The sequence below is a fragment of the Phyllostomus hastatus genome, unplaced genomic scaffold (genome assembly GCF_019186645.2).
Source record: "Phyllostomus hastatus isolate PE091 unplaced genomic scaffold, TTU_PhHast_1.1 phas_contig_34, whole genome shotgun sequence".
NCBI classification, from domain to species: domain Eukaryota; kingdom Metazoa; phylum Chordata; class Mammalia; order Chiroptera; family Phyllostomidae; genus Phyllostomus; species Phyllostomus hastatus.
Genome location: NW_025333857.1, coordinates 15,348,991 through 15,376,643, shown reverse-complemented (window position 1 = coordinate 15,376,643; position 27,653 = coordinate 15,348,991). Strand labels below are relative to the sequence as shown.

The 27,653-nt window shown below is 37.9% G+C and overlaps 1 protein-coding gene across 5 annotated transcripts in view; it reads left to right on the top strand.

Annotated features, from left to right (window-relative positions):
* CCDC171 (coiled-coil domain containing 171) overlaps window positions 1–27,653 on the top strand; it is a 372,925-nt gene that overhangs the window by 286,027 nt on the left and 59,245 nt on the right. Inside the window, exon 26 of one of the 5 annotated variants that reach the window (XM_045840938.1) lies at window positions 18,169–20,585. The exons of the other annotated variants lie outside the window; for them this stretch is intronic. Coding sequence (XP_045696894.1) covers window positions 18,169–18,390 — 222 coding nt within the window. The 3' untranslated portion in view covers window positions 18,391–20,585. Of the gene's footprint in view, window positions 1–18,168; window positions 20,586–27,653 lie in introns of those variants that run through there. 5 annotated transcript variants of the gene reach the window in all.

The window sequence follows — 27,653 nt, the reverse complement described above, 5'->3', positions numbered from 1 at the left end:
TCTGAGACCTTAACATTCATTGACATTAAAGTTTTTTTCTTAGGCTGTTTATGAAATTTTTAGATGAAAGTTCATGTTTATCATGGCATCATTTAATACACTTTAAAGACACCCTACTGCTTTCTGAACATACTTGGTATATAATGAGAGTAAAATATTCAACAGTTGGAAATGAAGGAAAAAAAGGTTAGTTCACTTTAAGATATAATTAGGTCTCATAAAATATTTGCTCAAAAACATTTGAAGATTAAATATATCATTTTACCAGAAATGATGTTTATGAACAATGATCTTTAAAAGTTAATTTAGTCTTAGGAAGTCCACAAGGCTTTGATGAATTAATATTTAAGCTATTATTTAAAATCATCAGATGTAGAAATACATAGGTGCCCTGAGCCCAAAATTATTAGAATAGTCACACTAGCTCATTCCTTTTTATGTTAATAGTTGGTGTAGTAGGTGGAACAGAATCCTTTGGAAAATCCATGTTTAGCCAGAACCTCAGAATGTGGCCTTATTTGGAAACAGTGTCTTGGAGCTATAATCAAGTAAATTAAAATGGATTCATTCTGGATTAGGGTGGGCCTAAATCCAATGATTAACAGCCGCGTTAGGAGGGACACACAGACACACAGACACACAGACAGACAGAGAGGGAAGATGCAGCCACAGAGCACAGAAGGCCAGCAGCCCCCAGACGCTACAAGAGATGAGGAAGGATCCTTCCCTAGGGCCTTGGGAGGAAGCGAGGCCCTGCTGATACCTTGGTTCCAGACTTCTGACCTCTAAGCCTGTTAGGAAGTAAACTGTTTTCAGTCAGCTTGTTCCGGCAGCCCTAGGAAACTCATATAGTTGGTAAGTTTCATGTGGGGTTAGTTTTACAAAAGGCATTATTCAGAGGCATTAACTAGAAACTGAAATTAAATCAGAAAGTTTGTCAAATTTTCACTTATATACAAAATACTAGTAATTATATATAATTGCAAAGAATAAATCTGATTTCTGATCTGTCTTTACTTAAAGGACATACAACATATTATCAAAACACTGTCATTTTGGGTATGTTCAGCCCAGGAAATACTCCTCTATTTTATCAGTCCAAATTCCTAGTCTGGTTAAGATGTTCAGTAGCTTTCAGATAGAAAAATGTAAAGCTATTGTCAGGGGGGAAAAAGAAATTAAAACATTTTAAAGATGGTATCCAAGTAGAACCTTCATTTCGAATAAACCACTTACTCATATTCCTTAAACATTTTGTATGTAATGACATCTTCCTCAAAGTAGATTAATAAAGCCATCGAATTCTTCAAATAGGAGGGGAAATAAAAAATATCTGTGGAACAATAAAGTGTCTTTTGTCTTTATGCTGTTTCTGTTATCTGCTCAGTAATAAATATCCAAGAAACTTCCAAAATTCTTACTGATTTTTAAAAATTTAAGTATTTAAAATTTTTATTTATTTCTAGAAAAATGATACCATCAGGACTGAAAGTTTTAAATCCATCTTTCATATTCTTCATGGACAGTTTTTATCCTTTATACTATCTGAAATGAAGCAGTAATCAAAGGAATATCTGATTATTCCTTTACTAAGCCTTTATTGAGTACTTACTATGTGCTACATTCTTTACCAATGACTAAGGATGTGATATTAGGAATAAAGCAACAGCCAGTATTTATTGAATACTAACTATGTGCCAGCCACTGTGATGAGCACTTTATGTATATTAACTAATGTAATCCACATTATCTTATCTAAAGTAGGTTATTCTCCTTTCTGAAGAAGCTGTCCTACAAAGAGTTCAAGGTGTGAACCTAGGCAGTGTGAACCCAAAGTCCTTGCTTAAGCATTCTATTTTATTACCTCCTTTTTTAAAATTTTATTTTAATCATTGTTCAAGTACAGTTTTCTCCCTTTTACTTCCATTCCAGCCCACCCACCCATTCCTCCCCACTTCCCTCCCAATACCACCCTCCCCCTAGTTTTTGTCCATGTGTCCTTTAAATTTGTTCCTGTAAACCCTTCCCATTCTCCCCTGAAATTCCCTCTTCTCTCCCCTCTGGTCACTGTCAGTCTGTCCTCTATTTCAGTGTCTTTGACTATATTTTGCTTGTTTGTTTGTTTTGTTGTTTAGGTTCCTGTTAAAAGTGAGATCATATGGTATTTGTCTTTCACTGCCTGACTTATTTCGCTTAGCATAATGCTTTCCAGCTCCATCCATGCTGTTGCAAAGGGTAGGAGCTCCTTTCTTTCTGTTGCATAGAATTCCATTGTGTAAATGTACCATAGCTTTTTAGATCCATTCATTTACCGATGGGCATCTAGGTTGCTTCCAGCACCTAGCTATTGTAAATTGTGCTGCTATGAACATTGGAGTGCAAAGGTTCTTTTATATTGGTGTTTTAGGCGTTCTTAGGATATAGCCCCAGCAGTGGAATTGCTGGGTCAAAAGGCAGATCCATTTTTAGTTTTCTGAGGAAATTCCATACTGTTTTCCACAGTGGCTGTACCAGTCTGCAGTCCCACCAACAGTGCACTAGGGTCCCCTTTTCTCCACAACCTCTCCAACACTTGTTGTTTGTTGCTTTGTTTATGATGGCCATTCTGACTGGTGTGAAGTGGTATCTCATTGTGGTTTCATCCTTAATGAGATGAGATAAGGGACTTTCAAGGATGTGACAGCTTTTTGTGAGAGGACAGACATAGACATTAATACTTGTAGTGAATTGTGATAGGTCACATTAAAGAGTCTGAGTGAGAAGTGAGAATTGTCTGTGTGAGGGTGGGAGGAGTGGCGAGGGAGGAGGGTTCCATTCTAGATGGGCATAGATGGAAACATGGACAGGACTTAATGTTTAAGATGGGTGCCGGATGGCTTCTTCACTGCTCAGGAGTTCAGTCAAGATTTACCCCTGCCTTGAGTTTCTGGTAGGAAGTGAGTGGTGTTCAAAACAACATATAACGCATTTTTTTTTGGTAGAGAAATATTTCCTTTAATTTGAAGGCACAATACAAAAGCATTGCTACTTGAAGACCTGATTCCAGAAACAAAGAGTCTTTTCAGACTCATGTAGAATGAATGGCAAGGTACTGGGTCTGGGGTAAGGCAGTGCCACATCTCTCCTAGGACCGTTCCTCATGATGGAGGCTAAAGGCTCCCATTTCTGTACTTAGTCTTTCAGCCTTGATTACTGATAGAATTCTTGGAGTCAAAATAACTCTATTTTAATAATCGCTATAAGGAACTGCATTTAGATGCCAATAACAGAGCCCTATCATAAAATAATTTTTTTGGTAGCCTCTTTATCATATAGCTTTACAAATGTAGGTTTTTAAAGATAATTCAGTTTACATTACTTTTTTGTTTATATAATATTGCTATATCATAATTTTCAGATTTTAGAGTGCAAATTAATGAAAACTGATTATATGCTTAGGTTCGAACATAGTGGGAGATAGGAGAAAATGTATAAATTACTCAGGTAATTTTCAAAATAAGTATAAAAATTTTCATTTCTTAACTACCCATTTTTAAGTACAGTATATTTCATCTGAAAGCTGAGTAGCATGACAAAAACCTATAGTGAAATCATTGTCGAGTGTGTGAAAAAGTGCATTTTTGTGATCAAAGGCTGAATTCCGTACTCTCTCTGTCTGCCGTGTCCCAGGTGCTCTTTCTCTGTGCCGGTCATCGTTATGCAATGCCGCTATTAAAGATACAGCGGAAAAACTAACTATAAGTTGTTTGCTGGTTGACATTGAATTTTGGTAAAAATCAAGTCTGCCTCTCAGAAGAGCTGAAAGAACTTACTTGAATTGTAGCTTTAGTCTCCAGAAGTCTGTTTTCTGAGCAGTTTAATGCATCACTGTAATATTTCCTGGATTCCTGTCCAACTCAATATATGAATGACTAGCTGGTAGTCATACTAGTTGTGAGCACACAGGCAAGAAGAAAAGTAGTGAAACATCTTGCTGCATTTGAGCAGTTCGGGGGCAGGCAGACACCATGCGCCTTGACCACCTATTATGAAGCTTTTTGCTGCCGTGTCAAGTGAAAGCGAGTTAATTGGGTGAAGCTGTGGAGCATGTTAGGGGCCTGGTAGAGGGCCGCTGTCTGACAGCTGCATGTCAGCCAGAGCCAGTCAAGTGTGGCAGAGAGACAGAGCCCTGTCACAAAGTTCCTGCCGGCTGGAGCTCAGTCAGGAAGGTGAAATATGGCTCCGGTTCACTTTCTCCCTCATTGCATCGGAGCACCTTAAAAGATTTTACACTGCATGTGTCAGCTCTTGTTCTCTAAGCTGTTTCCCCCTCGCTGTCCTGCATTCAAATGATTGAACAAAAGATGCTAATGTTCAGCAAAGTGAATGTAAATTCCCTCTTTTCCCCATTTCTTCCCAAGCAGATAGACATTCAACTCTAAGGCAACTTTGAAGGCTTACATCAGTTAGACTGTCTCCAAATTTAGCTTATAGAGAAAAGATTCTATTTTTCTTAAGAGAGTATAAAAATGGAAAATTAAAGTAGTAGAATGAGCACTGTATTTTCCTCTGATAAAGAAAATCTAGCTTTAATGGAGCAAGCATTCCTTGACAATGGACACTTGCCAAGGTAACTTTTCCTCGACTTCTGTCACAGGTTTCTTCCTCTCCCTCTTTTCAGAGGTCTAAGGTAAAATGCCATAACGACACTCACCAGAATGTCAAGAGAGATAAACATAGAAAGCAACAGTGAGGTTCCGTCTGAAACTTCAGGCACTCTAGAAAGGAAGGATTGGAGAAAGTTAGAATTAAAGAAAATGAAAACCAGCCCTGTCCATTAGAACTTGCTGTAAAGGTGCAAGTGTGGCCATTGGGCACTGGGAGTGTGGCTGGTACAACTGAGCGATGGAATTTGAAGTTTTAATTTAACTTGATATTAAATTAAATTTAAATAAATGTAAAATTAAATGATCACATATTGAATACCCAGGTTTAAGCAAACAGTACATTGTGATGTCGTGCTGTTATAAAAATGTGTGTGTTGTGATGATAACGCAGAAAAGGGGCATCTAAGCCAAATGTGAGGTGGTAGGTGGAAGGGAAAGTTTGGGGAAAAGTTGATGCCCGAGATGAGTCTTGAGAAACCGTAAAAACCTGACTAAGAAGCTTCCTCTTAAATAGAAAGCCGCATGAAAAAGAGACTCCAAGACAGGAGAAAGCAGGGCATACTTCATCGTCTACGTTTTGATTAGTACTAGGGAGCAAAGGTGTTTTATGAGAAATTACCTCGATGCAGTGGTAGCCTCCGAGCCCACTAGAAGGAAAGTTATCCCAGAGGTCTCATGGACCAAATTAAGATAGATACTCTAATCACAGGGTTTATCGAATCAGTTGAAAACACAGCGAGAAGCAGAGGGGATGTGGTGGGGAGCCAGCAGGGGGGCCCATACTACCTGGCTCCTTGGTTGTACAGCGTTTAATGACCCGTCTTTATTGGCTGCATCAGTCCCTGAGCCTTCCACACTCTCTGTGACTATGAGGACTGGGTTGGAGATTTGAAACAAGAGGCTTAGGAGACAGAAGGTTCCCGGGGCCAGTTACTCGCAGTTGCTTTCCAGGAGGGATGCTGGACAAGTGCTGGTGGCCAATAGCTAGAGCTCGCCACTTAGGCTACTGGACAGCAGCTTTGGGTTTTATCCACAGTTCTGTGACAATTTAAGAATGACGTTAGTCTAGAGGTGGCATATCTCTGTGTTATGATATAGACTTTTCATCTCTTTCTATTTGTAAGCAACCTGTCTGACAGGGTGCTCGCTTGCTATCAATTCTTAACATATAGATTCTGTCCATGTGTCATAGGCTACTGGCTGATTCATTTTCTATGCTTAACACATTATATGTTTCATCTATATTTTTGCTATATTATTGTTGCAAATTTTAATATTCTCAAATAATAAGCAAATATACAATAAAGGAGAGATGAAGAAAAAATAGCGTAAGTCTGAAAGGATGGCTTGTTTACAAATATTATGAGTGTATTTAGGCCAGCAGAAGTGAAGAGACACTTTAATAACTGATAAAAAATTAAGTAAAGAGCTTTATTTTATCATTATCTTATGGATACTCTGTCTACCCTGAGTCTGAAATGCATTCTAAACAGGTCTGGGCCTTTTTGAAAGTGGGTGTGCAGGCTCTTTGGGAGGGAATGTGCCCGAGGGCTTTGGCGATTGTTGTGGGACAGGTGGAGGTTCCATGGGTGGGCGCCCAGTGGAGGAGATGAAACACAACGGCCTGGTGCCTGTCCTCCATGCAGCCTAGGGACCCGCACCTGGACTCTTAGAAAGGATGTAAGCTGAAACAAGTATGTATTACAGACATTGTGAGACCCTGGTTTCCAGTCAGAGTTGCCTCAGTTTCAGGTGACAGGGAGGAAAGGGTAGGAGTATGGCCAGCTCTGTGGAGAGCCAGTACGCATATGGCACAGCGAGCCCGCTAACACACTGAGCGCAAGACCTGGTGGAGAGATTGCAGCCACCCAGCAACTCTTGAATGGGACTGAACAAGGACATTTGAGGTCTTGTGTGAACAAGTCAGAGAAGAATCAGGGAAATGAGACTCATTACCGGGAACTTGTTTGTATCCACAGAACAATGCAGCTGGCAAACTCAGTGCCATTGTACATAAAAACTTAACACTAGGAAAACAGCACTCCTGTGGTTACAGAATTTTCAGCAAATTGTAATTTAAGGAGAACTGACTCCAGATGCCCATAGTTAAGGACAGTGTGGGCTCCCTGAGGGCGGAGAATTTGTGTGTGTGTAATTTATTGCTGTATCCCAGTGCTTGGGACAGTGGCTGGCACATTGTAGGCACTTGATAGATAGCTCTTAAAAGAATTAATGAATGGGGCTAACTTAGGATACTAATGATGGATGTGGGTTTACATACGTGTTATGCATATGCAACTACAGGAAAAATCTGTCATATGGAATTGATCATGTAGGGCAACAATTTCAGCCTTTTTCATCACATGGCACACAGAAACTAATTACTAACACTGAAATTCTATGGCACAGTGAACAATATATATTTTTTTGCCAACCTGACATAAAGTGGTATAATTTTGATTGGTTTAAAGAAAAAATGATAACAGTAATTACCTACCCTTTTTGATTTAAAGTGACTGTTTAAAAAATCAGGTGCCACCCTGGCTGGTGTAGGTCAGTGGATTGAGCAGGGGCTGCAAACCAAAGTCTCGCAGGTTCGATTCCCAGTCAGGGCACATACCTGGGTTGCAGGCCATGGCCCCCAGCAACTGCACATTGATGTTTCTCTCACTCTCTTTCTCCCTCCCTTCCCTCTCTAAAAATAAATAAGTAAAATCTTAAAAGAAAATCAGGTGCCTATGCTTGCGTATAAGGATTTCTGGTATCAAGAATTGACCAATCAGACATGATGCTATTATGCAATGTAACCAATAAGATGCAACTCTATTATAGGACCTATATGTTTATGGTTTAATGTGGGGCATTCTCATCAAACAGCTATTGTTGTGTTGGCTGTTGTCATTTTTTTATTGAACATTCTAAATGTTAAGGGGTCAGTTCCCTTGACTAAATAGTCAGATATTTCATGTTTTAAAAATTCTTGTGGTATACCTGTTGAAAATTGCTGATGTAAGCAATAGATTCCTGAAATGTAATTTATAGGTATATTATTTTTGGAATTTTGAGTTGCTGCCTTATTCTTATAGTTCTAAAGGATGTTCTCCTTAGAGATGGTTTTGGTTTGAGACTTCTGGAAATGGTCCAGTTCTGTCAGAAATAGCATTCCTATCATGTGAAGGAAATGTCATTGCCTGCTAAACTATTTATTTTGGAACATGCTCCCAAGTGCTCTTTGTGTTTTGAAGGCATTCCATTGTTGTGAACTTTAGATCACATGATGTGACTTATACCTGAAGTGCTCCGACTCACTGAGACACAGAGAGACCACATCCTTTTAACTAAAGATAACCAGTTTCTCCAGAAAGGCCCAGCTGTGCCAAAGGTCAAAGGGGCAGCAGCCCTGGGGAATATAGGACTTACATCCTGGATGGTCACTGGGAAAATAAAGACTGTTGGCAACACCTTGTAAAGAATCGCTAGGAATTTCAGGTGTGATATTGTGGAATAGCAAGGGAACATGGTTCAGAACAGTAGTGGGAAGGAAGGGCATAGGAAACAAGGGTTTTAAGTGTTAAGATGTGATTTTATTGCTCATTTTATTGCAATATGTGACTGATAGGTACTTACAATATTAGTAAGATTTAGGAAGGTCATCTCTTTCAAACTTGAAATTTTAGAAGATTCTTTCCTTCTTCTGCTGTCTTTACCTGAGCGTAGGTTAGTTATTCCACTCAGTGAAAAGCATATGGCTTAAAAGTCCAAGTTTATAGCTTCCAGATTATTACTAACTTTTTGACATTGAATTAAAAAGGTTTATAATGTTAAGAAGAAATTCTTCAGTAATGAAAAAGTGGTCAGAAAACTTTTACCTAATAGTTCCCAGAGAGAGTGTGACATGTGTACGTTTTGACCACAAAAGCTGTAATTTGGCAGCTGGAAGTGCTGTTTGGATTAAAATGAGGGTGTGTAGATTGAAAGCAGCCACTCTGCAATGAGGGGTTTATACAGAGCAGAGGTGAACGTACTCCGTAAAGTTATTTGTGTGTGCATTTATTTAATGTCAGACTAAAGAGAGGAGTCTGATAAACGGAAAATATTGAAGTAAGAATGTGGTGTTAGCTAAATTAAAATTTTTCCAAAACTTACCAAACACTTGGTTAAAGCCCTACCCTCTGAGACCTTTAACAAACCAATTACATTTTCATTTTGACCATGCAGTTCAGAGTCATAACTGTACTAAAGTATAGGTTTTAGTATATGTAAAATTAGTGTTTTTTAAATAAAAGGTTTTCAGTTATAAAAGTAAGGCACATTATTATAGATAATTGGAAAATACAGAAGTTTATGGGAAAAAATTAAACAATTCCAATATTTCAGTACAAGTGTCATCTGTAATCCTGTGTATTTCTTTTTCACTTACATAGTCTGGTGTACAGGCAGGCAAGGTACAGCCCGTGGGTCATACCTATTTGCCACCCGTTTCTGTATAGCCCTCAAGCTCAGCATGGTTTTATATTTTTAAATGGTTGAAAAAAGAATAATATCTCATGATGTGAAAATCAAATGAAATTCAAATTTCAGTGCTCATAAATACAGTTTTATCAGAGCACGGCTGTACTAATTCACTTACATACAGTGTCTGTGACTGCTTTGGTGGCTACAACAGCAGAGTTTGGTACTTGCAACAGAGAACATATGGCCTGCAAAGCATAAAATCTTTATTATCTGACCCTTTACAAAAAGAGGTTGCTGATCCCTGGTCAAACCTAATCATTTGTCCATGTTATTCAAAAGTTTATAACCATGAATTTTACAGCCACGTAATATTCCATCAAGTGGCTATAGTTTACTTAACCATATATCCATTGTTGAATATGGCATTATTTTTGTCTGTTATTATTAATGTAAAGAACCTGATCATATATGGAATTGTTTGATCAATCCTATTAACCACCTAAGACAGTTGCCAAATTATAAACTGAATGGTTCTATCAGTTTATACAGTCACTAGCAATTTATGAATGTCCATTTCATAATACTTCACTAACATATAATTTTTAAATTCAATTTTGATTGGCAATAAACATCTCATTTTACTTTTTATTTTTGATTATTATTATGGGGGGTGTCATTTTTCCCATTTATTTTTAGTCAGCTGTAATTTTAGTTTTGTGAACTGCCAGTTCATAGCCTTTGTTATATTCAAATAGTTTTAAAGATACAAAACCATGGGAAGAAAAATTTGACCTTTCAAACCTTTTTCCTCTTAAGTCACACTCCAGTTTATTCCCTTCGCCTAAAGAGAATTCAGTTTCTTGTGATTTCTTTTGCATTAAGAAAAAAGGGCATATGTATGCATATATGTGTGTTTGTGCTTATTTTTCAATATAAATGAGTTTTCTGTCTTTATACACACACACTGCTTTTTCACTTAGACATATTTGTATATCAGCACTAACATATTTACCTCAATTGTAAAGAATTGTTGTATTCTGTGGTCCTGTAATACTTCACTTAAATAGTACTTTGTTGATGAACCCTTTCATTTCATTAAAATAATACTTTTCTATTTAAAAAAATGCTTCAGTAAACACATCTATATACTCACTGGGTTAACCGTTGTGAATTTAGCCAGTGAAGAACTGTCTAGCAGTGTAATTGCTGGTCCAAGGGCAGGCACAGTTTAAACAGTGCCTTCCTGAAGGGTCATGCCCGCTTGCGCCCTGCCAACGTGGCCTGAGCCAGTCTGCTTCCTTATCTTTTCTCAGCAGGGGGTCTCGTCAGACACCTACAGTGTTGCCTGTCTTTTAGGTGAACAGTAATCTTTCATTCTCATGTTTTGTGTTGCACTTCTTTAGGTATGGTTATTGGTTATTATATTCTTCCCTCCCCACCCAGTAGCCAGTTTGTATCTGAGGCGGAGGCTACCAGTGGTGTCCTGATCTGTTTTCTCTCTCTTAGTAATAGAAACTGGCTAAAATCCTAAAATCACAAGTATGGTGATTTTAGGATGTGTCTTTAAATGTAAGGGTGCCTCCTCCTTTGCTCCATGAATGAGGTTTAGCATTTTTTCGTGTGTTTATTGCTTATTGTATTCCTCTGGTCAGTATGCAGACGTAATGGCTGGAACATGAGAAACCATTTTGGACCCTGAGATGGAAGGCACATACTTAGGCTGTGAAGCCCAAGGTCAAAGCAGCCTGAATCCCCAATATGTTCAAATAGCCATGGCAGAGAGATACACATTTTTATCACATTTAAGCCACTGATGTTTTGAGTGTTCTGTTATAGGTGAGCCCAATCTAAGTAAACACACTATCCTCAATTTGTTTTTTAAGTAGGTTCTTCTTTTCTTGATTAGCATGGGCCTTTTGAAGCTAAGAAAGTCACCCTGTGGCTATTCTGTGTTGCACTTATTTTTATCAGCTGTCTCTTCAGTTTTGCAATGGCATTTTTACAGGGGGAGGCAAAAGTGGGCTTATAGTTGTGAGCATGTGAAACACAGTTTACTCTTGTGTTGTTCACTAATTATTGTATTATTATTTTCCATATGAACAACTATAAAGCCACTTTTGTCACATCCCGTATATAAAGATGCATATATTAAAAATATAGTTTTATTAATGCAGTTTCTGTACCTTTTTACATAGTTGAGTGTATGGATATATTTACATTTCAAATCCTGAGTTGTTTGGGAATACATATTTTTGAGACACAGGTGAGAAGTTAGCTCCCATGCATTTTCTGGTGTTTTTGGCACTCTGTACCATTGAATGTATCAAAACTGCCAAGGCAGGAACAGCTGGGAGTACAGGGCTGTAAAGGAAAGTAGGAAAAGAAAGAACAAAAACCATCTGGGGAAATTCTTTGACTCTTTTTCCAACCTCAGTCATGTCAGGAAATCGAAACATCCAAGAGCAGAAAATGGGAATTGTTATCTTGTCAGGCACAAGACATCTTTAAAGTAATTTAAAATTAAAGTTTAAATGCTCGATTGCAATTTAAAACTTCAGTGCTGAGTTTCACCTCTGAATATTCCAACATAGAGGCCCCTGCGCTGGAAGGGCTAGAACTGGTGTTTTATATCAGTGCCATAGAAGTATTTATTTCAGTGCCATGGATATTCAAATTTTGGACTATAGTAAAATATCTAAAGTATAAACACTGATTTTTTAGCTTCTAGTACAATGTAATTACACTTTTATTTTTTTAGCTTTTCAGAGATTTGTTGAGTGCCTGCTGTTTGAGAACGAGCTCTGGGTGGGAAGTCAGCGGGGCTGTGCCCTCTGTGGGTGGTGTGGGAAAGTAGTAGTCATGGATCTGGGGGGGTGGGATTAGAGGGAGTGAGACCCACATTCGTTTCTTCCACTGCCCAAGCTGTGCAGAATGGAGCAATGTGTTCTGCTCTTCTGAGCCCCAGTTTCTCCAACTGTAAAATGAGGGCAATGAGGGCACGTTCTCACTGGTTGTCTGAACTGTGATAATGCCTTAAACCTGCCACAGGGCCTGACATGTGCTCAACACGTGTTCACTATAATTATGAATTTGGAGTTTATTATCACGTGAGAAGAGTATAAGGAGAGGTGGAGAAGGGGAGCTACCGTGTGTTATGCATTTTTATGTATATTATTCCATTTAATCCTTACAACAGCCCTATGAGGGGTTAGTCTTCCTACTTCACAGATAAGGATGCAGGCTCTTGCAGAAGTAGCTTGTCGAAGATCATGTCCTTAATGAAGGACAGGATCAAATGTGGGAACCCAAGGTCTCTTCAACTTCAAAGCCTGTATTTTTTCCACTTTACTGTGCTACTTTTAATTGGGACAAAACTGTATATACATGAAGTAATCAAATAGACCAAATAATATAAAACCACAACCCTGAAGTAATAATATGAGTGATTTGTTCATTCAGTCATTCATCAGTTAGAAATCTTATTTAGTCCCAGATACTCTGCTAAGTGCTAGGAATACAGTCAAGAATCGATCACAGGTACTCAAAAACTAGGTACTCATAGTTTGAATATGTGAGTTGTAAGTGCATATAAATAAGTAAAAATAAAAAAGTAAATGCTCATGAAGAAATATAAAAGTATGATTGGATATTGCAACTAATTGTAGTTGGGGAAGGGTGGGGCAAAGATCTGGAAAGGCCTTACAAAGAGGGATACCTTGAGCAGAGTCTAAGGACCAAAGGGTATCTTGCACGGTGGACAGAGAGGAGGCGGGTGCAAACTATGGAACATCATATTTACAGACTCCCAAGTTCCACATAACTGGGCTGCAGAGTACAGGTGAGGAAATGGTGGATGGGGCGAGATGGGGAAGCAAAGAGCTTGTGAACTGTGCTGCAGAAGGCTGGGCTGTCACATTCAAAGGGCATGCCTATCAGGAAGCATGAAGAATCGAGACTGTTAATTCAGTTCATCTATCATAACCAAGGAGCTGAGGCTGAAAGTTGAACCAGATGGGTGCATTTTAGAGCTCTGGCTTTTGAACCCATTCTGAATGTCTTCTTGAGGACAAATTGTTGTGATGTAAATCAAGTTTGTTATCATCACCTCTCTTTTCTAATTCATTTCTACCTCTGTGATTACCCTTCCTTCTTAATCTGTAGGTGACCAGTCCTCTTAGGTTTTCTATTTATCTAGAAACTCCTTTACAATGCTCCGCTGACTCACATATCCCCGCATGCCTTGATGTCACTGAGCTAAAGAGCCAAACTGGCTGTAATGACTCAAGGGCAGAAGAATGCATAAAATATTACTATAGGTTTGGTATTGGTAATCAAAAGTTAGACTTGATAACTACAAACAATAAATATTCCATGATGTGATAGTAAATGTATATATATGAATGTGTATATTTATCTGCACATAATGGATATATGTTAATGCCTTATAGCAAATGTCTATACTCATGTGTGTATATATATCAGTGCATGTGTGTGTGTATACACACATGTGTGTATATATACTCATATATTAGGTATATAAATTACATATATAAATTATGTATGTGTGCATATATATATTAGATATATAACTAAGCATTGCACAAGGGAAAACTATGTATGTGAATATTGCCAACTTTGATTATTTGTGCGAACCCCAGTGTCCTATGATGCCAGCAGGGCAGAACTGGGAAACAGGGAGGATTTGGTTAACTAATTTGACGTATATGGAAAGAAGAAAACTGTGACACCGAGTACTGAGACTAGTGGTAAGAATGCATTAGGAGCGAAGGCAGAAATGGTGAGGGAGCCTCACTGTAAGGCCCTCTCGTGGGGACTTGGACCCCCTCTTCAGTATGTATTGAGCTGCGCAGTCTACCTAAAAGCAGTCAGTAACTTACAGATTTGAAAATGTCATTGTGGAGGCCAAAGTAATAAGAAAATATACTACAGAATTTAATTGAAGGAAGCCGTATCGGCTAAACTGTGGCTTATCTTGTTACCTATTTGGCTGTGTTTTAGAACCATGTGCAGTATGTATTCCTTCCCCTTGAGAATGGCCTATCTATATCCCTTCAAAATCTTAAATATTGTATTTGGGAAGTTCTGGTTTCTGAGTTAATGTCATCCTCAAAACTTGGTTGTTAACCTTGTATTATATGCCATCACATGTGGAATTATGATACACTTGCAGAACTTCAGAGCTGGAAATAGTCTGGCTCCTCATTTTGTAAGAGAAGTGAGACCTAGAAGACTGATTGACCTGCTGCAAAATGACCAAGTTGGAGCGTAACAAAACTGGGAGGCAAAACTACAGTCTTCTCATCTCCAGTCTAATACTCTTTTCCCCATACTATGTGCCTACCGTAATCTCCGTGCAGTGCTGTTCCAGCTTACTAAATCATATCACTCCTCACTTTTTATATTAGGCTCTAGAACACTAAACTTGATCATAAATGCTACACAGGAGAAAAATAGGTTAGTGTCATTGTTTCAGAAGCCTTGGTCTGCAAATTGCTTTGATTTATAGATAATTTATTGAGTGATTATCTTATTGTTAGACTAATGTTTTATTTACTTTTTTATTGGGAAAACAGTCTTAGAAAACTAAGATATTAAAGACTTGAAAAATGGCTATTGGACATGTCCAATTACTGTATTTCATAAAATTCTTAAAATGCAGAAATTTAGTGGACACATTTTGTGTTGTGAATATATATTTAGCTGATGGAATATAACAGTTCAAATAGAATCATTTACAGCTTATTGAGTAAATAAAAGTGGTTCCATAAAGATTCACATGACACCTAGCTTTTATTTCAGGTAACCAATTTCTTTTTGAAAGATTGCTTAAATGTAGATTTATAGGAGAGACTATTAGAATACCTCAGCAGTTTAAAAAGTAGTTTAAATGAACATAGACTTTATAGATTTAAAATATAAAATCAGGTGGTGAATATTAACTTTTAATGGTCTCTGATAAAAAGTTATTTAACTGTCTTTTACATTCTGTGTTATATTAAAAATGTTATGATATATTTCTGGATATTACTCATAAGAAGACAAATAGTTCATGTTTATTTGTTTTTTTAATATCACATTCTGAAATAAAAATTTCACTAGAATTTTTGCTGGCTTGTTTTTAAACTATTAAGTGACTTAAAATCAGATTGGAGTATAACAAATGACCCTAGTAACAAAAGAAAGTTTATTTTCACTTACACAAAAGTAAATGTGTTTACTTGGTGGAGGGCACACCTTTTGGTTTTGGGATTGCAGATCTTTAAGGAAATATCTTTTTTAGGTTATTTTTTATGTTTAGGACATAAGATCAGAAAATAGCGTGCACAAAGCGAGTCTCTGATTTGAAATACTAGCGAAATACTCAACACTCCATTTCAAGTTTATTTAGTAAAAAAGTGTTAAGTTAGATGAAAAGGTTTCATACAACATGGTGGAAACTAGACATGTTAAAAAGTAAGATGAGAAAAGACAAAAGAGGGGCCCTGTGCAGACAGAGAGCCTAGACCCACAGAATATTAAGGAGAAGGAGCAGAGAGAGAGACCTTCCCGAAGGACCGCCTTCCTAATGTGTGATGTGCTAGGTTGATGGAGTCACGAGAACAAAAAGGGAAACTTCAAGAACAGAATATAGATTTGAGTAAATTATATCTTTAACATTGCAAAACAGGAGGGATTGGTCAGTTTGGCACAATTATCTTTCTCCAGTCGGAGGCATCAAGAAGAAGAAAACCCTCGGAGAATACCTGACCTTCCTTCGCCTGATTCTGCATGCTCTTCACTTTTCTTGTATCGTTTTCTTAGACCCGTACTTAAAGTATAAAGATGTAACAACAAACTTTTGAAGCCTTGCCTAACAGTATTCCTTTATCATAATAAAGAATACTATTGCTATAGCTAAGTTTTATTAAGCAGAAAATCAGGCCCCGCCATCTCCTGCTCTGCCAGCATTTCCCTCGCCCCCAGGTTTGGCAGTGTTAAGTTAGTAGATGGCGTTGCTGCCTTTACCACGGCTCTGTCAGGTAGTGATGCTGCCTGTTCGGACACACAGTTGAGGAAAGAAAATCAGAAAAGGTGGTTCTTGTGGCAGTACAGCAGTACAGCAGTGAAGGCACAAAAAACAAAACAAAACAAAACAAGTGCCCCTTTGGCATCTGATGAGATGTCTCTGTTCCAGTTCTTTTTCTTGTATATTTTATCAGTTATGCTATTACAGTTGTCCCATTATTTTTCCCCCCTTCAATCCCCTCTGCCCTGCACCCCTTTCCCTCCAGTATTCCCTGTTCCCACCTTAGTTCATGTCCATGAGTCATACACATAAGTTTTTTGGCTTCTCTGTTTCCTATACTATTCTTAACTTTCCGATTTATTTTGTGCTGTTCTGGTTCTGAACTGATATGCTCAGTGCTATATTACGGTTGTGCAAGTGAAAACTCATCAGTGCTGCTAATCAGGTTTAACACGGGATCTTTAGAGTTCCATCCTTTCACGGGGATAAGCTAAACCTTCTCCTTCATGAAGCTATCCAAGTGGCCATTTCAGGTGTTTTTTAACTTCCAGCATAAAGAGAGATGATTTCTGTCAGCTGTAGGCTTGCGGTGGAGTATCAAGAAATCAAAAGAACAGAGATCAAAGAAAATTGCTGAACTAGGTGTTAGATGCAACCATTGATTTTTCTCCAGTTGTAGTTTTAAAAAAATCCACAAAAAATGGTTGAATTTCTAATACTTTTGTAAGGCTAGTGATAGCTTCCTTCTTGTTTTCACATGTAGAAATGATTTTGTACAACATGACATAATAAAGCAGATACATAGAGTTCACACTATTTGTTGTCAAAACTGTAAGAGGATCTACTAAAAAAGATGTTTATTTGAAAAATTCTGCAATACAAAATGGGTTTTTAGACTAGACTTATAGACAACATTTATTTGCTGGGAATCTGGAAAATTCTGACATGCAATTGATCACTATTTTCCCACTATCTGTAAGTGCTGTAAAACAACACCTTTCTGCTTTACAAGTAAGACTTTGTTCATGTTAAATATTAACTACTGAGTGCTGATGTTAGTTAAGGCTTAAATATGTAGCTTCATTGAAATATTCTGTTTTTAAGTACTTCTTGAGTGTGTGGATATCTTAAGTTTGATTTCCAATAGTTTCTGTATACCAGTAATGTTTTAAAATCTGAGACAAACTTCTTTCATATTGCAATCCCATATTTTGATATATGATTTCCAAATGCTTATAACAGAACAGTATTTATTAAAACAGATGGTGGCGTAATTATTAAAAGTGAAGGCAAAAAGTTTATCTCACCTGCATTTTATGTCTCATGCTATTTTTTAGAAGTCACTGGGATTGACTTTTTTCTGTCATTCTATGTTTTTCAATTAAGTAAGTCAGGTTGATGGATTTGAAAAATGTAAATATCCATAGTTCATTTTCTAAGCATTGTAATTTGCCATATTATATAGCATATACATTATACAGCATAAGGAGATAAACACTATTAATATTGGTTTCTGTAAACTGCCAGTGGATGGAAGCAGAGGTAAAAGTGTCTGATTGTATTCACTGATTCAATAACTTTAAAAAGTTTTATACAGAGTTTTCATGTTTATGACATAGAACAAATGAGAGATGCAATCACAGTTGGAAAATAATCTAATACTTGTGTATTATCATATGGATTGTGTCAGCAATTTTCAACTGGTGTGTGGCAAGAATTTTTAAAATATGTATTACCTGAATATTTAGTCAGGGGCAATGACCTCTTTACCCTTAGATTGTCAAATAAAAATGACAACAGCCAACACAACAACAGCAGTGTTTTTATTTCTTTGTCAGATCAGGAGAAAAATATATATTTTGGTATGTTACAGAATTTTACTAATTAGTTTATGTGTGCCATGAGATGAAAAAGGTTGAAAATTGCTGGATTATACAAATGGCATTTCATATTGCAGTAATTATTAGTCTACTTCTTTGTTTATAATTTTAGATTTTAAGAGTTTTATGTTTATACTTTTCACCCCCCCCCATTTCACAGGCAGGATCACGAGACCATTCAAATCTTTCAGTTCCTTCAAGAGCTGCTCTTCAGGCTGAGACAATTGGTGTTGGGGATTTTTTGCCATTGAAAGCTGAACTTGATACAACGTATACTTTCTTAAAGGAGACATTTGTGAATTCTGCACCCCTGACGTCATCACTATCCTCTCCAGTAACTATGTCTGCCAATGCCAAAAGGCCACCTCAGATTGGATTATGACTTTATGAAATTTAAAAAATGCAGGAAGAGTTAGCAGTACAATTAAAATTGTTTTGAAGGGGGATTTTCTTATCAGTTAAATTTTGTTCCAACTCAAGTGGCCATGGGTTTTTAAAAATCCCGTGCCATCTGGACATGCGCAGGTATCTGCACCTCCTTAAATAATGAAATAACCAACTTTCTTCCCCTCTAAGTTTTATTTATTATCACAGTTGCTCATTTTTATGTAACATAATTTTAAATGTTAAGGAATGACACATTTTGGGTAATTTCCTTCAGACTTAAAAAAAAATCAATAAGCCATTTTAGTCTCTATCTATCAAAGTTGTTTCATACTTGTCTATTTTAAAGCAGGACGGCAATGCTTTAATAGGATTGAGAGAGCTATTTGAAATGTATGCCGATGATTCCTGTCATTCCATGGCAGCCCTGCCATGGTTCACTGAACCCCCTCTTCTCTCTTGTCAGCTCAACTGAAGACAAGCATTTAGTTGCAAACTTTAAGCAGGTTGTGCAAAACAGAAATGATGTGACTGCTTTTCCTCCCCCACAATAATGTCACTCCTGGTCAATGTGAGAAGGTCAGGTTGCTCCCTGTAAAGCTACATGATACCACTTGCCCATTTGAACAAGTTAAGTTAACTGCTGAATCGGGTCCCTGCAGGCATGAAAACTCATCCTTTTATCATGGCTGCATTTGATAAGAAAGTAGAGCAATTGCTCTGGGAAGATTTCTGTGGTAGGCTTAGGCACTTTTTAAGGACAGCTCCCACACCCGTATAGCAGGTAATATGTTTAGTATAAGCTGAAAAACTTCAAGGTAATGGCTGTTTTGACCTTCAAAATAGACTCCTTTTTTGTTTTTGTTGTTGGTAGGACCCAAGAGTGACGCCCATCTTTGATGCTGACAGAATTTAAAACAAGGCCATTGCCCTGCGTTTTCTGCCTTGTAGCACACAAAAGTAAAATTGTATGTCAGGCCGAGATGTCGGGGAGCTGACAAGATGCCCCAGTGACATTTCAGCTAGAAAGAGCAAGTGTCTTGCAACCAAGTGGTCAAATATCAAATAATAGGTCAGGCAGGAAGGAGCTGAGTTCTAACCACAAAGAGGTTTCTCGGAACTTACTTGACAAGCTTTTGGGCGCTTTGTGGCTTGACAAAGTGATGTTCTGTTGAGTATCGCTAGACAGACTGTTCTTTATCGCCTTCAGAAGATCAGACATTGACACTGATTAAACTCTTTAACCCTTAAAGGTTAAATACTAGCAGTTCGCATCATGGTAAGTGAAGAACAAAAGAATATTTGTAGTATGTATTTGTTTTTGTATTAATCATTTAACTCCCAGTGATATTAACTTCTGCTGTGAACTGTAGTTTTTGACAGGGTTTTGGTACAAAATCCATCTTTTATATTATTTTCATTGTGGAGTTTGTTATGGATACATTAGAAAATAATAGTATGTATTATGAAATCTGTATTGTCTTAACTTTACAGGGGCATTTGATTAAAATATACCCAACTTCTGATAATTTTTTAATTGGTTTTGGTAAATAAAATTTGTGTACGTACTGCTTGTGTTCTAAGCCAAATTAGCCAAATGATTTATGCCCTCTGAAATAACACAGCACTGTTACTATCTCACTGCACAGCACAGTACTATTCCTTGTCATGCTGAGCCAGTGTAATTAGCATTGTATAAATTCTTAGAAAACTGTTTATGTGGAGTAAAATTACATCCTTAACCAAATTTCTCTTAATTCTTTCTTTGGAATTCTTTTTAACCATTCTGTATTTTGAGTTTTCCAAACTATGCCCTATGTAATATAATGTGTGAAATTCAACTTGCAAATTTATTGTAACACAGAAAACACTATTGATTGTTTTTGTGTAGATCATAGAATAACTTCTGCACATTCAAAACTCTTTTCTGCTAGTTCATACAATGATTAAAATATTGTCTATATAGAAACTGATATGCAGCATTTTAGTTCATGTAACAGCATTTAGCTTTCAAATCTCACACTATAAAGTATTACCCTGTATCACTTTCTCTCTCTGTGTATGTTTGTGTTGTATCTATTTTTAGATCCTACTAATTTAAGAGGAATGAGAACTTTTATAAACTTTTCCTTGGACAGACTTTTTAGTCTTCTTGCCTTAATTTTACAATCTGTTAATGGGCTAACACCAAAAATAAATGTATTTGTCTCTTCATATGTGTGGATATCCAATTTTCCAGATACATTTTACACAGTAAATTCTGAACTATAAATTCAAAAAGCTTATTAAATCAAATCAAAGCACGTCACATTTATAACCAACTAGACAGGGGAGGCCATAGAGATACAGAATGAGCCTTCCGAGTGATCATAAGTATTCATCTTCAAATATAGTAATTTTTACACCATATGTTTGCCCCCCCCCCCCGCCCAGAAGTCAGACCCAGCAGGAGGGGAAGATTTAATAACATATCCTACGGAGATCTGAAGAACTCTAGACTGCTTCTGAGTGCCTTAGCGACCAGTTGCTGCATGTGGGAGACCTGCGTTGGGCTGGCAAGGACAGTTGCTCTGTCAGCCTCTTTGCCTCCTTAAGAAGGATATAAAAGTAGGCATTTCTCAGGAGAATGACTTCAAATACTTTTGTAGGGAAGTTATACTTTACACCTTAGTATGTGGATTTTCTTACTAACCTTCTGTGATCTAGAAAAATACCTGTATCATTAATCACCATTAAAAAGATTCTTGAAGTTACTATTTTGACACCTAAGTGACACTTATTTATTGAGGCTTTGCCAGTATTTTTAATATAAATATTTTGCAATGAAATAATAAATAAAAAGAGGTACAGGAAATGCAAGAATTGCCAGTTCAACAATAACATAGATAACCTTTTAAATAATAGAAGATTGGTAACTTTACCAACTGTCTGACTCCTATTAAACTTAGTGAAACATTTATAGTATGTGCTGTCATCGAGTGCTTAATGAGATCATTACTATTTTCACATTACTATGTTTACCAGTTAGATCTGAATTCATTCTATAGACTCTACTAAACAATGGTAAATTGATCCTATTTTACTTTGTACTTTTTGTACACACATTTTCTAAAATAAAAGGTGGAAAGTAAGTAATATTTACTGAGCAACTATTCAGTGCCTGTCATTATAACAAAATTCTGATGTTCTCACAATAAACCTCTGGAGTAAGTATTTGTATCACCATTTTGTTGGTAAATAACTGAGCATCTAAAATGTTAAACATTTGACTACCTGACACCACACAAGCCCAGAGCTGTAATTAGCAAGCCCAGAGCTGTAACTCCAAAGCCCACCAATTTCCACTTTGCCAGGCCTGTTTTCCAGTAATAATTAGCATATTTTAAGAGGAGAAAAACTTTTTAAATTGTTCTGACCAGTTAGGAATTGTTTTGAGAAGTATGTTTTGGTTTGAAATTTAGATCCCTTATCCATTAATTAGACAAAATAAAACACATCCATTCATCCATATGAGTAGTAATGAGGGGAATAGTGGAGTTTGTACCTATCTTTCAAAGGATCTAACACTCTCCATCATGTTGCCCAGCGTCTCCAGCGTGGGCTGAGAGACTGTATGTAAACTCTCGGAGACACACCCTCCACTGAAGACATCGATGGTGACCCAGCCTGAACAAGCTGTGCCTTCCCAATGGGAAGTAATGACGTGTACTCAGTAAGCTGACCAAGAAAGCGTTAGTTTGTATAACTCCTGGGATGGAGATGGGGATAAAATAAAATATCTTTTTTGGGCTAGTGTGGTAGACTGAGTGATGACCCCAAAGATTTTCATGCCCTAATCCCGAGAACCTGTGAATGTTACCTTACATGGCAAAAAGGACTTTACAAGTGTGATTAAATTAAAGATCTTGAGATTCGGAATTTAATAATCTGGGTGGGCCCTAAACGAAACTGCAAGTGTCCTTGTAAGAAGGGAGGCAGAGGGTGACTCGACTACATAGGAGAAGGCGATGTGACGGTGGCGGTGGCGGCAGAGGTTGGCGCCCTGTGCCTTGAGGATGGAGGCTGCCCCCCCGCCCCACCCTCGGCTGAGGGGTGCAGGCGCTGCTGGAGGCTAACACAGGCCAGGGAACAGTCTCCCCTGGGAGGCTCCAGAATGAAGAGAGAATGAATTTGTATTAAGCCACAAGATTGTGGTAGTTTGTTACAGCAGCCACAGGAAACTAATACAACTAGTAAACTTTTAGTGTTTTTTTTTAAAGATCAATACTTTTCTTTCAATATTTTCAATTAGATAAATCATTCCTTCTTTTAAAGTATTCTCATTAGTTACCTTCATCACTTGAATTTCTAAATCTTTTTTAGGTTTCCATTTTATATTCCTGGCTTCTTAATGTAGCAAAGAGTGATTGCCTACATTGGGACATTTAGTCTCTCCCTATTGCCATCATTATTTATAATTTTTAATTAACTTGTTATCTCAATATTATTTTAATTTCTATAGTTTAAATGTATTAAATTTATCTTTAAGGTCAACTTTACATAATTGCCTTTATTTGGTTCCACTTTTGTTGGCAGTTTTATAGCTTTCTTATAAAAGAAATTCAGTCTTGAAAGAATGTATATTAATCATAGCTTAGAATAGTGATTTGGGGTTTATAAACCTTATCTTAAATGTTCCAGAGCACTTTCCTTTACTGTTTACCCTGTGGGTTCAACATCCATCCCTGGTCATTTATCCATGCCTTTTATAACAGTTGAAGTAAAAGAATTTTAATAATTTCCCAAACAGAAGAATCTTTGAAAATTGTTTTTATATAATATCTGAATCTATTTTATCTTTCCTTCAGTAAAGACATATAGTTTTTCTCCCTAATGGCTTAGTTCAGTGAGAGCAATTTTAGCTGAAATGATCGTGTTCAATATAATGAGACCTGAAGTACTGAAGATTTAAACCTATAGGGTTAAATATTTCAAGTACAACAAAAACAAAACAACACAAAACAAACAAAAGCCTCGGTTCTCTAAGGAAAATATTCAGTCCTCGTGGCTAAGTGAGGCGTAAATGTGTACATTTATGTATTGGTAGAAGAGCTCTGTCTTTTCTCTTGACCCTCGGCAATTTTATTATATTGTAAAAAAAGTTTGGAGCAACTTTAGTATAAGACTCTTTCCTGGCTGTGGAATGGGTCCACAGGCATACACAGACAGCCAGCTGTCCTGGGAGCTCATGACACAGATGCCTGCGTGTTCTCCCCAGCCACTCCCTCCGCAGACGTTTGTGTCTGTCAACTTTAAGCAGGTTTGACGCTGAAGTCCCCAAACTGTACCTTCTTAGCAAATTAAAGTTCCATGGGCATTTCAGAGGGAAAACTTGGTTTTAATCTTTGCAGTGGTGAGACCTAGTTGACATTGTGTACTAGAAGTTGTAAAATATCTGGATACAGTATGGGAAGGAGATAAACCAAAACAGAGTTTTGCTTTTTTCTCTAAATTTTGTGGTGGGTTTGTTAGGTGCTTAGACAGATGTTTTCAAAGCACTGACCTTAATGCTAATCATGCAAGAGAAGCCCCTCATAGGTTTGGAAAGCTACTTGGTTCCTGTTGTCTGAAGACAGTTTTTGCGGTTTAATTGAGTCATGCTTCATTGTCTGTTATTGTGTGTTAATGCCAGTGAGAGGCTGATTGTTGACAGACTCCTCCCAGGGAAGCAGCTCCAGAAATGTTGTGCTGCTGTGGAAACTACATAAAACACAGAGTCTTAGATCTGAAGGAGACACAGCTGACAGTGGAAGAGCCATCAGATACTCATAAATATTCACTGATGACGAGAAGAAAAGAGGAGCTTCCTGTCCTCAATAGATCCCGCCAAGGTTTGGCAGTATCTGCATAAGGGGACATCATAAATGCAATCTAGAATGCATGGAATTGTATTGGATGCCTCGTGAAAAGCACCTTGCATGAAATAAACATAGGATATATAATAGGACATGTAATTTTTGCCCCTTTTCTTCCAACAATAGTAAAATATATTTTCTATAGTTTTCTAAACTTACTCCTGGTCTTAAAGTAAGAGGCTTCTGCAGTAAAACTGCATGGAAAGCTCTGGAACTTGGATACTCCCTGAAGTTCATTTAGGACCTGAGACTTAAAGGCTACCCACTCACTTTAGTGACCTTGATGGACAGCTGACTATTGAATTCATTTTAAGTGCTTTTATAATTACAAAAGCACCACCTTAAGTGAATGCACTCAAGTTTTCCTCTGAGCTGAGGACTATAGAAAGATGACTGTGACACAGAGCATAGTCACAATTAAAACTGTGCCTTCAGATGACAGTAGCGATGCTGTTACTGAAGTATGCTGGTGTCCAAGACTCCATCCCATAGCAGGGCTGCCAGCAAGCACAGTTTCAGAGGGCACCACCTACATCTTAGTGTGTCACTATGCACAACCTGTAGAGCTGGACGTGGATGCCATTATCAGCTTCAAGGTCACTTAATATATGTGAGGCTTCTTACTCTCTTTGATCTGTAGGGAAGAAGAATCCCTGTTCCCAGTAAGAGAAGCCCTTGAGCAAGCCCAACCCAGTATTCCCAGCATATCAAGTTAATCAGGTGCAAACGCTGTGTCACTTTATAACAAAACACTTTCACAATTGACAATTACTCATTGGCTAGGTTCATCTACGTTGTAACAGTTTGTGTTCAGATAGGAGCACATGCCTATCTTTTTAAAAAAGTACAACTTTATTGAGATAGACTTCACCTATCATACAATTCATACATAGAGTTTAGTGTGGGCCAAGGATGTGCAACCATCACCACTTTCTAATTCCGAACATTTTCATTACCCCAAAGAACACTCCACACCCAGTCACCACACAGGTGGGCACTCTCCATTCCTCAGTCCCACAGCCCCTGGTGACCAGAATCTACTTCCTGTCTGTGTGGGTTTCCTATTCTGCATAGTTCATGCAAATAGGATCACATGTATTTCCTTTTTTTACCTGACTTTTTAAATTTAGGATGATATTTTCAAGGTTTATTCCTTTTGTAGCATATATCATCACTTCACTCCTTTTTACATGGAATAACATCCTGTTGTATGAATATGCCACATTTTCTTCATCCATTCATCACGTTGACTGACATTTGGCTTGTTTCTACTTTGGGTTCATTATGAAGAATACTGCTAGGGACATTCTTTGTCAAGTTTTTGTGTGACATGTTATGTTTTCATTTTTCATGTATGTACCTGGAAGGGCAATTGCTGGGTCATATGGTAGCTCCAATTTTAAGTTTTTGAGAAATTTTTAAACTCTTTTCCAAAGTTACTGTACTGTTTTACATTCCCACCAGCAGTGTAGGAGTTTTTTAATTTCTCTACCTTCTTGTCAGCACTTGTTATTATTCATTTGTTTTTGTTTTGTTTTGTTCATCTTTTTGACAATAGCCTTTTTAGTGGGTGTGAAGTGGTATCTCATTGTGGCTCTGATTTGCATTTTAATAATGAGTAGTGGTGTTGAGCATCTTTCCATATGCTTTTTGGAAATTTGTATATCTTTTTTGAAGAATGTCTATTCAATTTCCTGTTTTTAAAATATATTTTATTGATTGTGCTATTACAGTTGTCCCATTTTGCCCCCTTCACTCCCCTCTACCCTGCACACCCCCTCCCACCTACATTCCCCCCTTTAGTTCATGTCCATGGGTCATACATATAAGTTCTTTGGCTACATTTCCCATACTAGTCTTACCCTCCCCCTGTCTATTTTCTACCTACTGTCTATGCTACTTATTCTCTGTACCTTTTCCCCCTCTCTCCCCCTCCCACTCCCCTGTTGATAACCCTCCATGTGATCTCCATTTCTGTGGTTCTGATCCTGTTCTAGTTGTTTGCCTGTTCTTAGTTTGTTTTTATTTTTTGTTGGGAACTGCCCTTCCTGGTTTCGGAAGCTATAACCCCCCTCCCGCCCCCACCCACGGCTAAGGCTGAGGTAGTGACCTTCAGACCATAAGACACTAAAGAAACAAAGCTTATCTCCCTTGCAGGAGCACTGCTTCTGCTCCTTTTACTTCATCCATAACTGGCCCTCAATGCTTGGTCAGTTAGCAAATGACGGGTAAGATTCCCCAAGGGGGGAATGACCTAAGATAGGCACGATCATGTGGGAGGTCCCCAAGGAAGGACTTGGGGGGCTACAGCAAAAGGGGGTGATGGACCCTTGTCCCTCGGCTTTGACAAAGCCTGAGTCCTCATTCTGTCTGCAAGAAGTCTCCTAATCTCTTGGCTGCCTTACTTCCCCTGCCTGACTTAAGCCTGAAACAATGATAGAGGGTGGTGCAGCCCTGTGCTGGAAAGGGTGGGTTCCCCGGGCAATCAGGCCTAAGAAAGAATACATAAACTCCTGTGAAACCTGCTTTGTTTAATTGCTCTCAATTAAATAAGGGTCCAAGCAAGAAATGAGTTTGTTCCTCAAAAGTTTTATTGCTCTTTAGCTATCAGACCTGATTCAGAATAGTCCCGCAGAGTTCTTTGTTATCTATTGTTTGATCCTTACTGCCTGAATAATGATTAATGAGCTTTACCTGTATTCTTGTGCAAATGAACCCAATAAAAGCCCACTGAGGAAAAGGCTCTTGGCCCTTCTCCTTTGAGAGATTGCCACCTTTCCTCCCCAAGCAGATCATGTCTTGGTAGATTTATTCTCATCCGTGGTGCCGGGGCAGGGGTGGGGAGCCTGCGGGTGGAGCCCCTCACAATTTTTGGTTTAGGTGTGGTTAATAATTGTGAGTTTGCTGTCATTTTACTATACATGTTTTTTATCTTCTTTTTCTTAGATAAGTCCCTTTAACATTTCATATAATAAGGGCTTGGTGATGATGAACTCCTTTAACTTTACCTTATCTGAGAAGCACTTTATCTGCCCCTCCATTCTAAATGATAGCTTTGTTGGATAGAGCAATCTTGGATGTAGGTCCTTGCCTTTCATGACTTGGAATACTTCTTTCCAGCCCCTTCTTGCCTGTAAGGTCTCTTTTGAGAAATCAGCCTGACAGTCTGATGGGAACTCCTTTGTAGGTAACTCTCTCCTTTTGTCTTGCTGCTTTTAAGATTCTCTCCTTATCTTTAATCTTGGGTAACTTGATGATGTGCCTTGGTGTGTTCCTCCTTGGGTCCACTTCTTGGGAACTCTCTGAGCTTCCTGGACTTCCTGGAAGTCTATTTCCTTTGCCAGAATGGGGGAGTTCTCCTTTATTA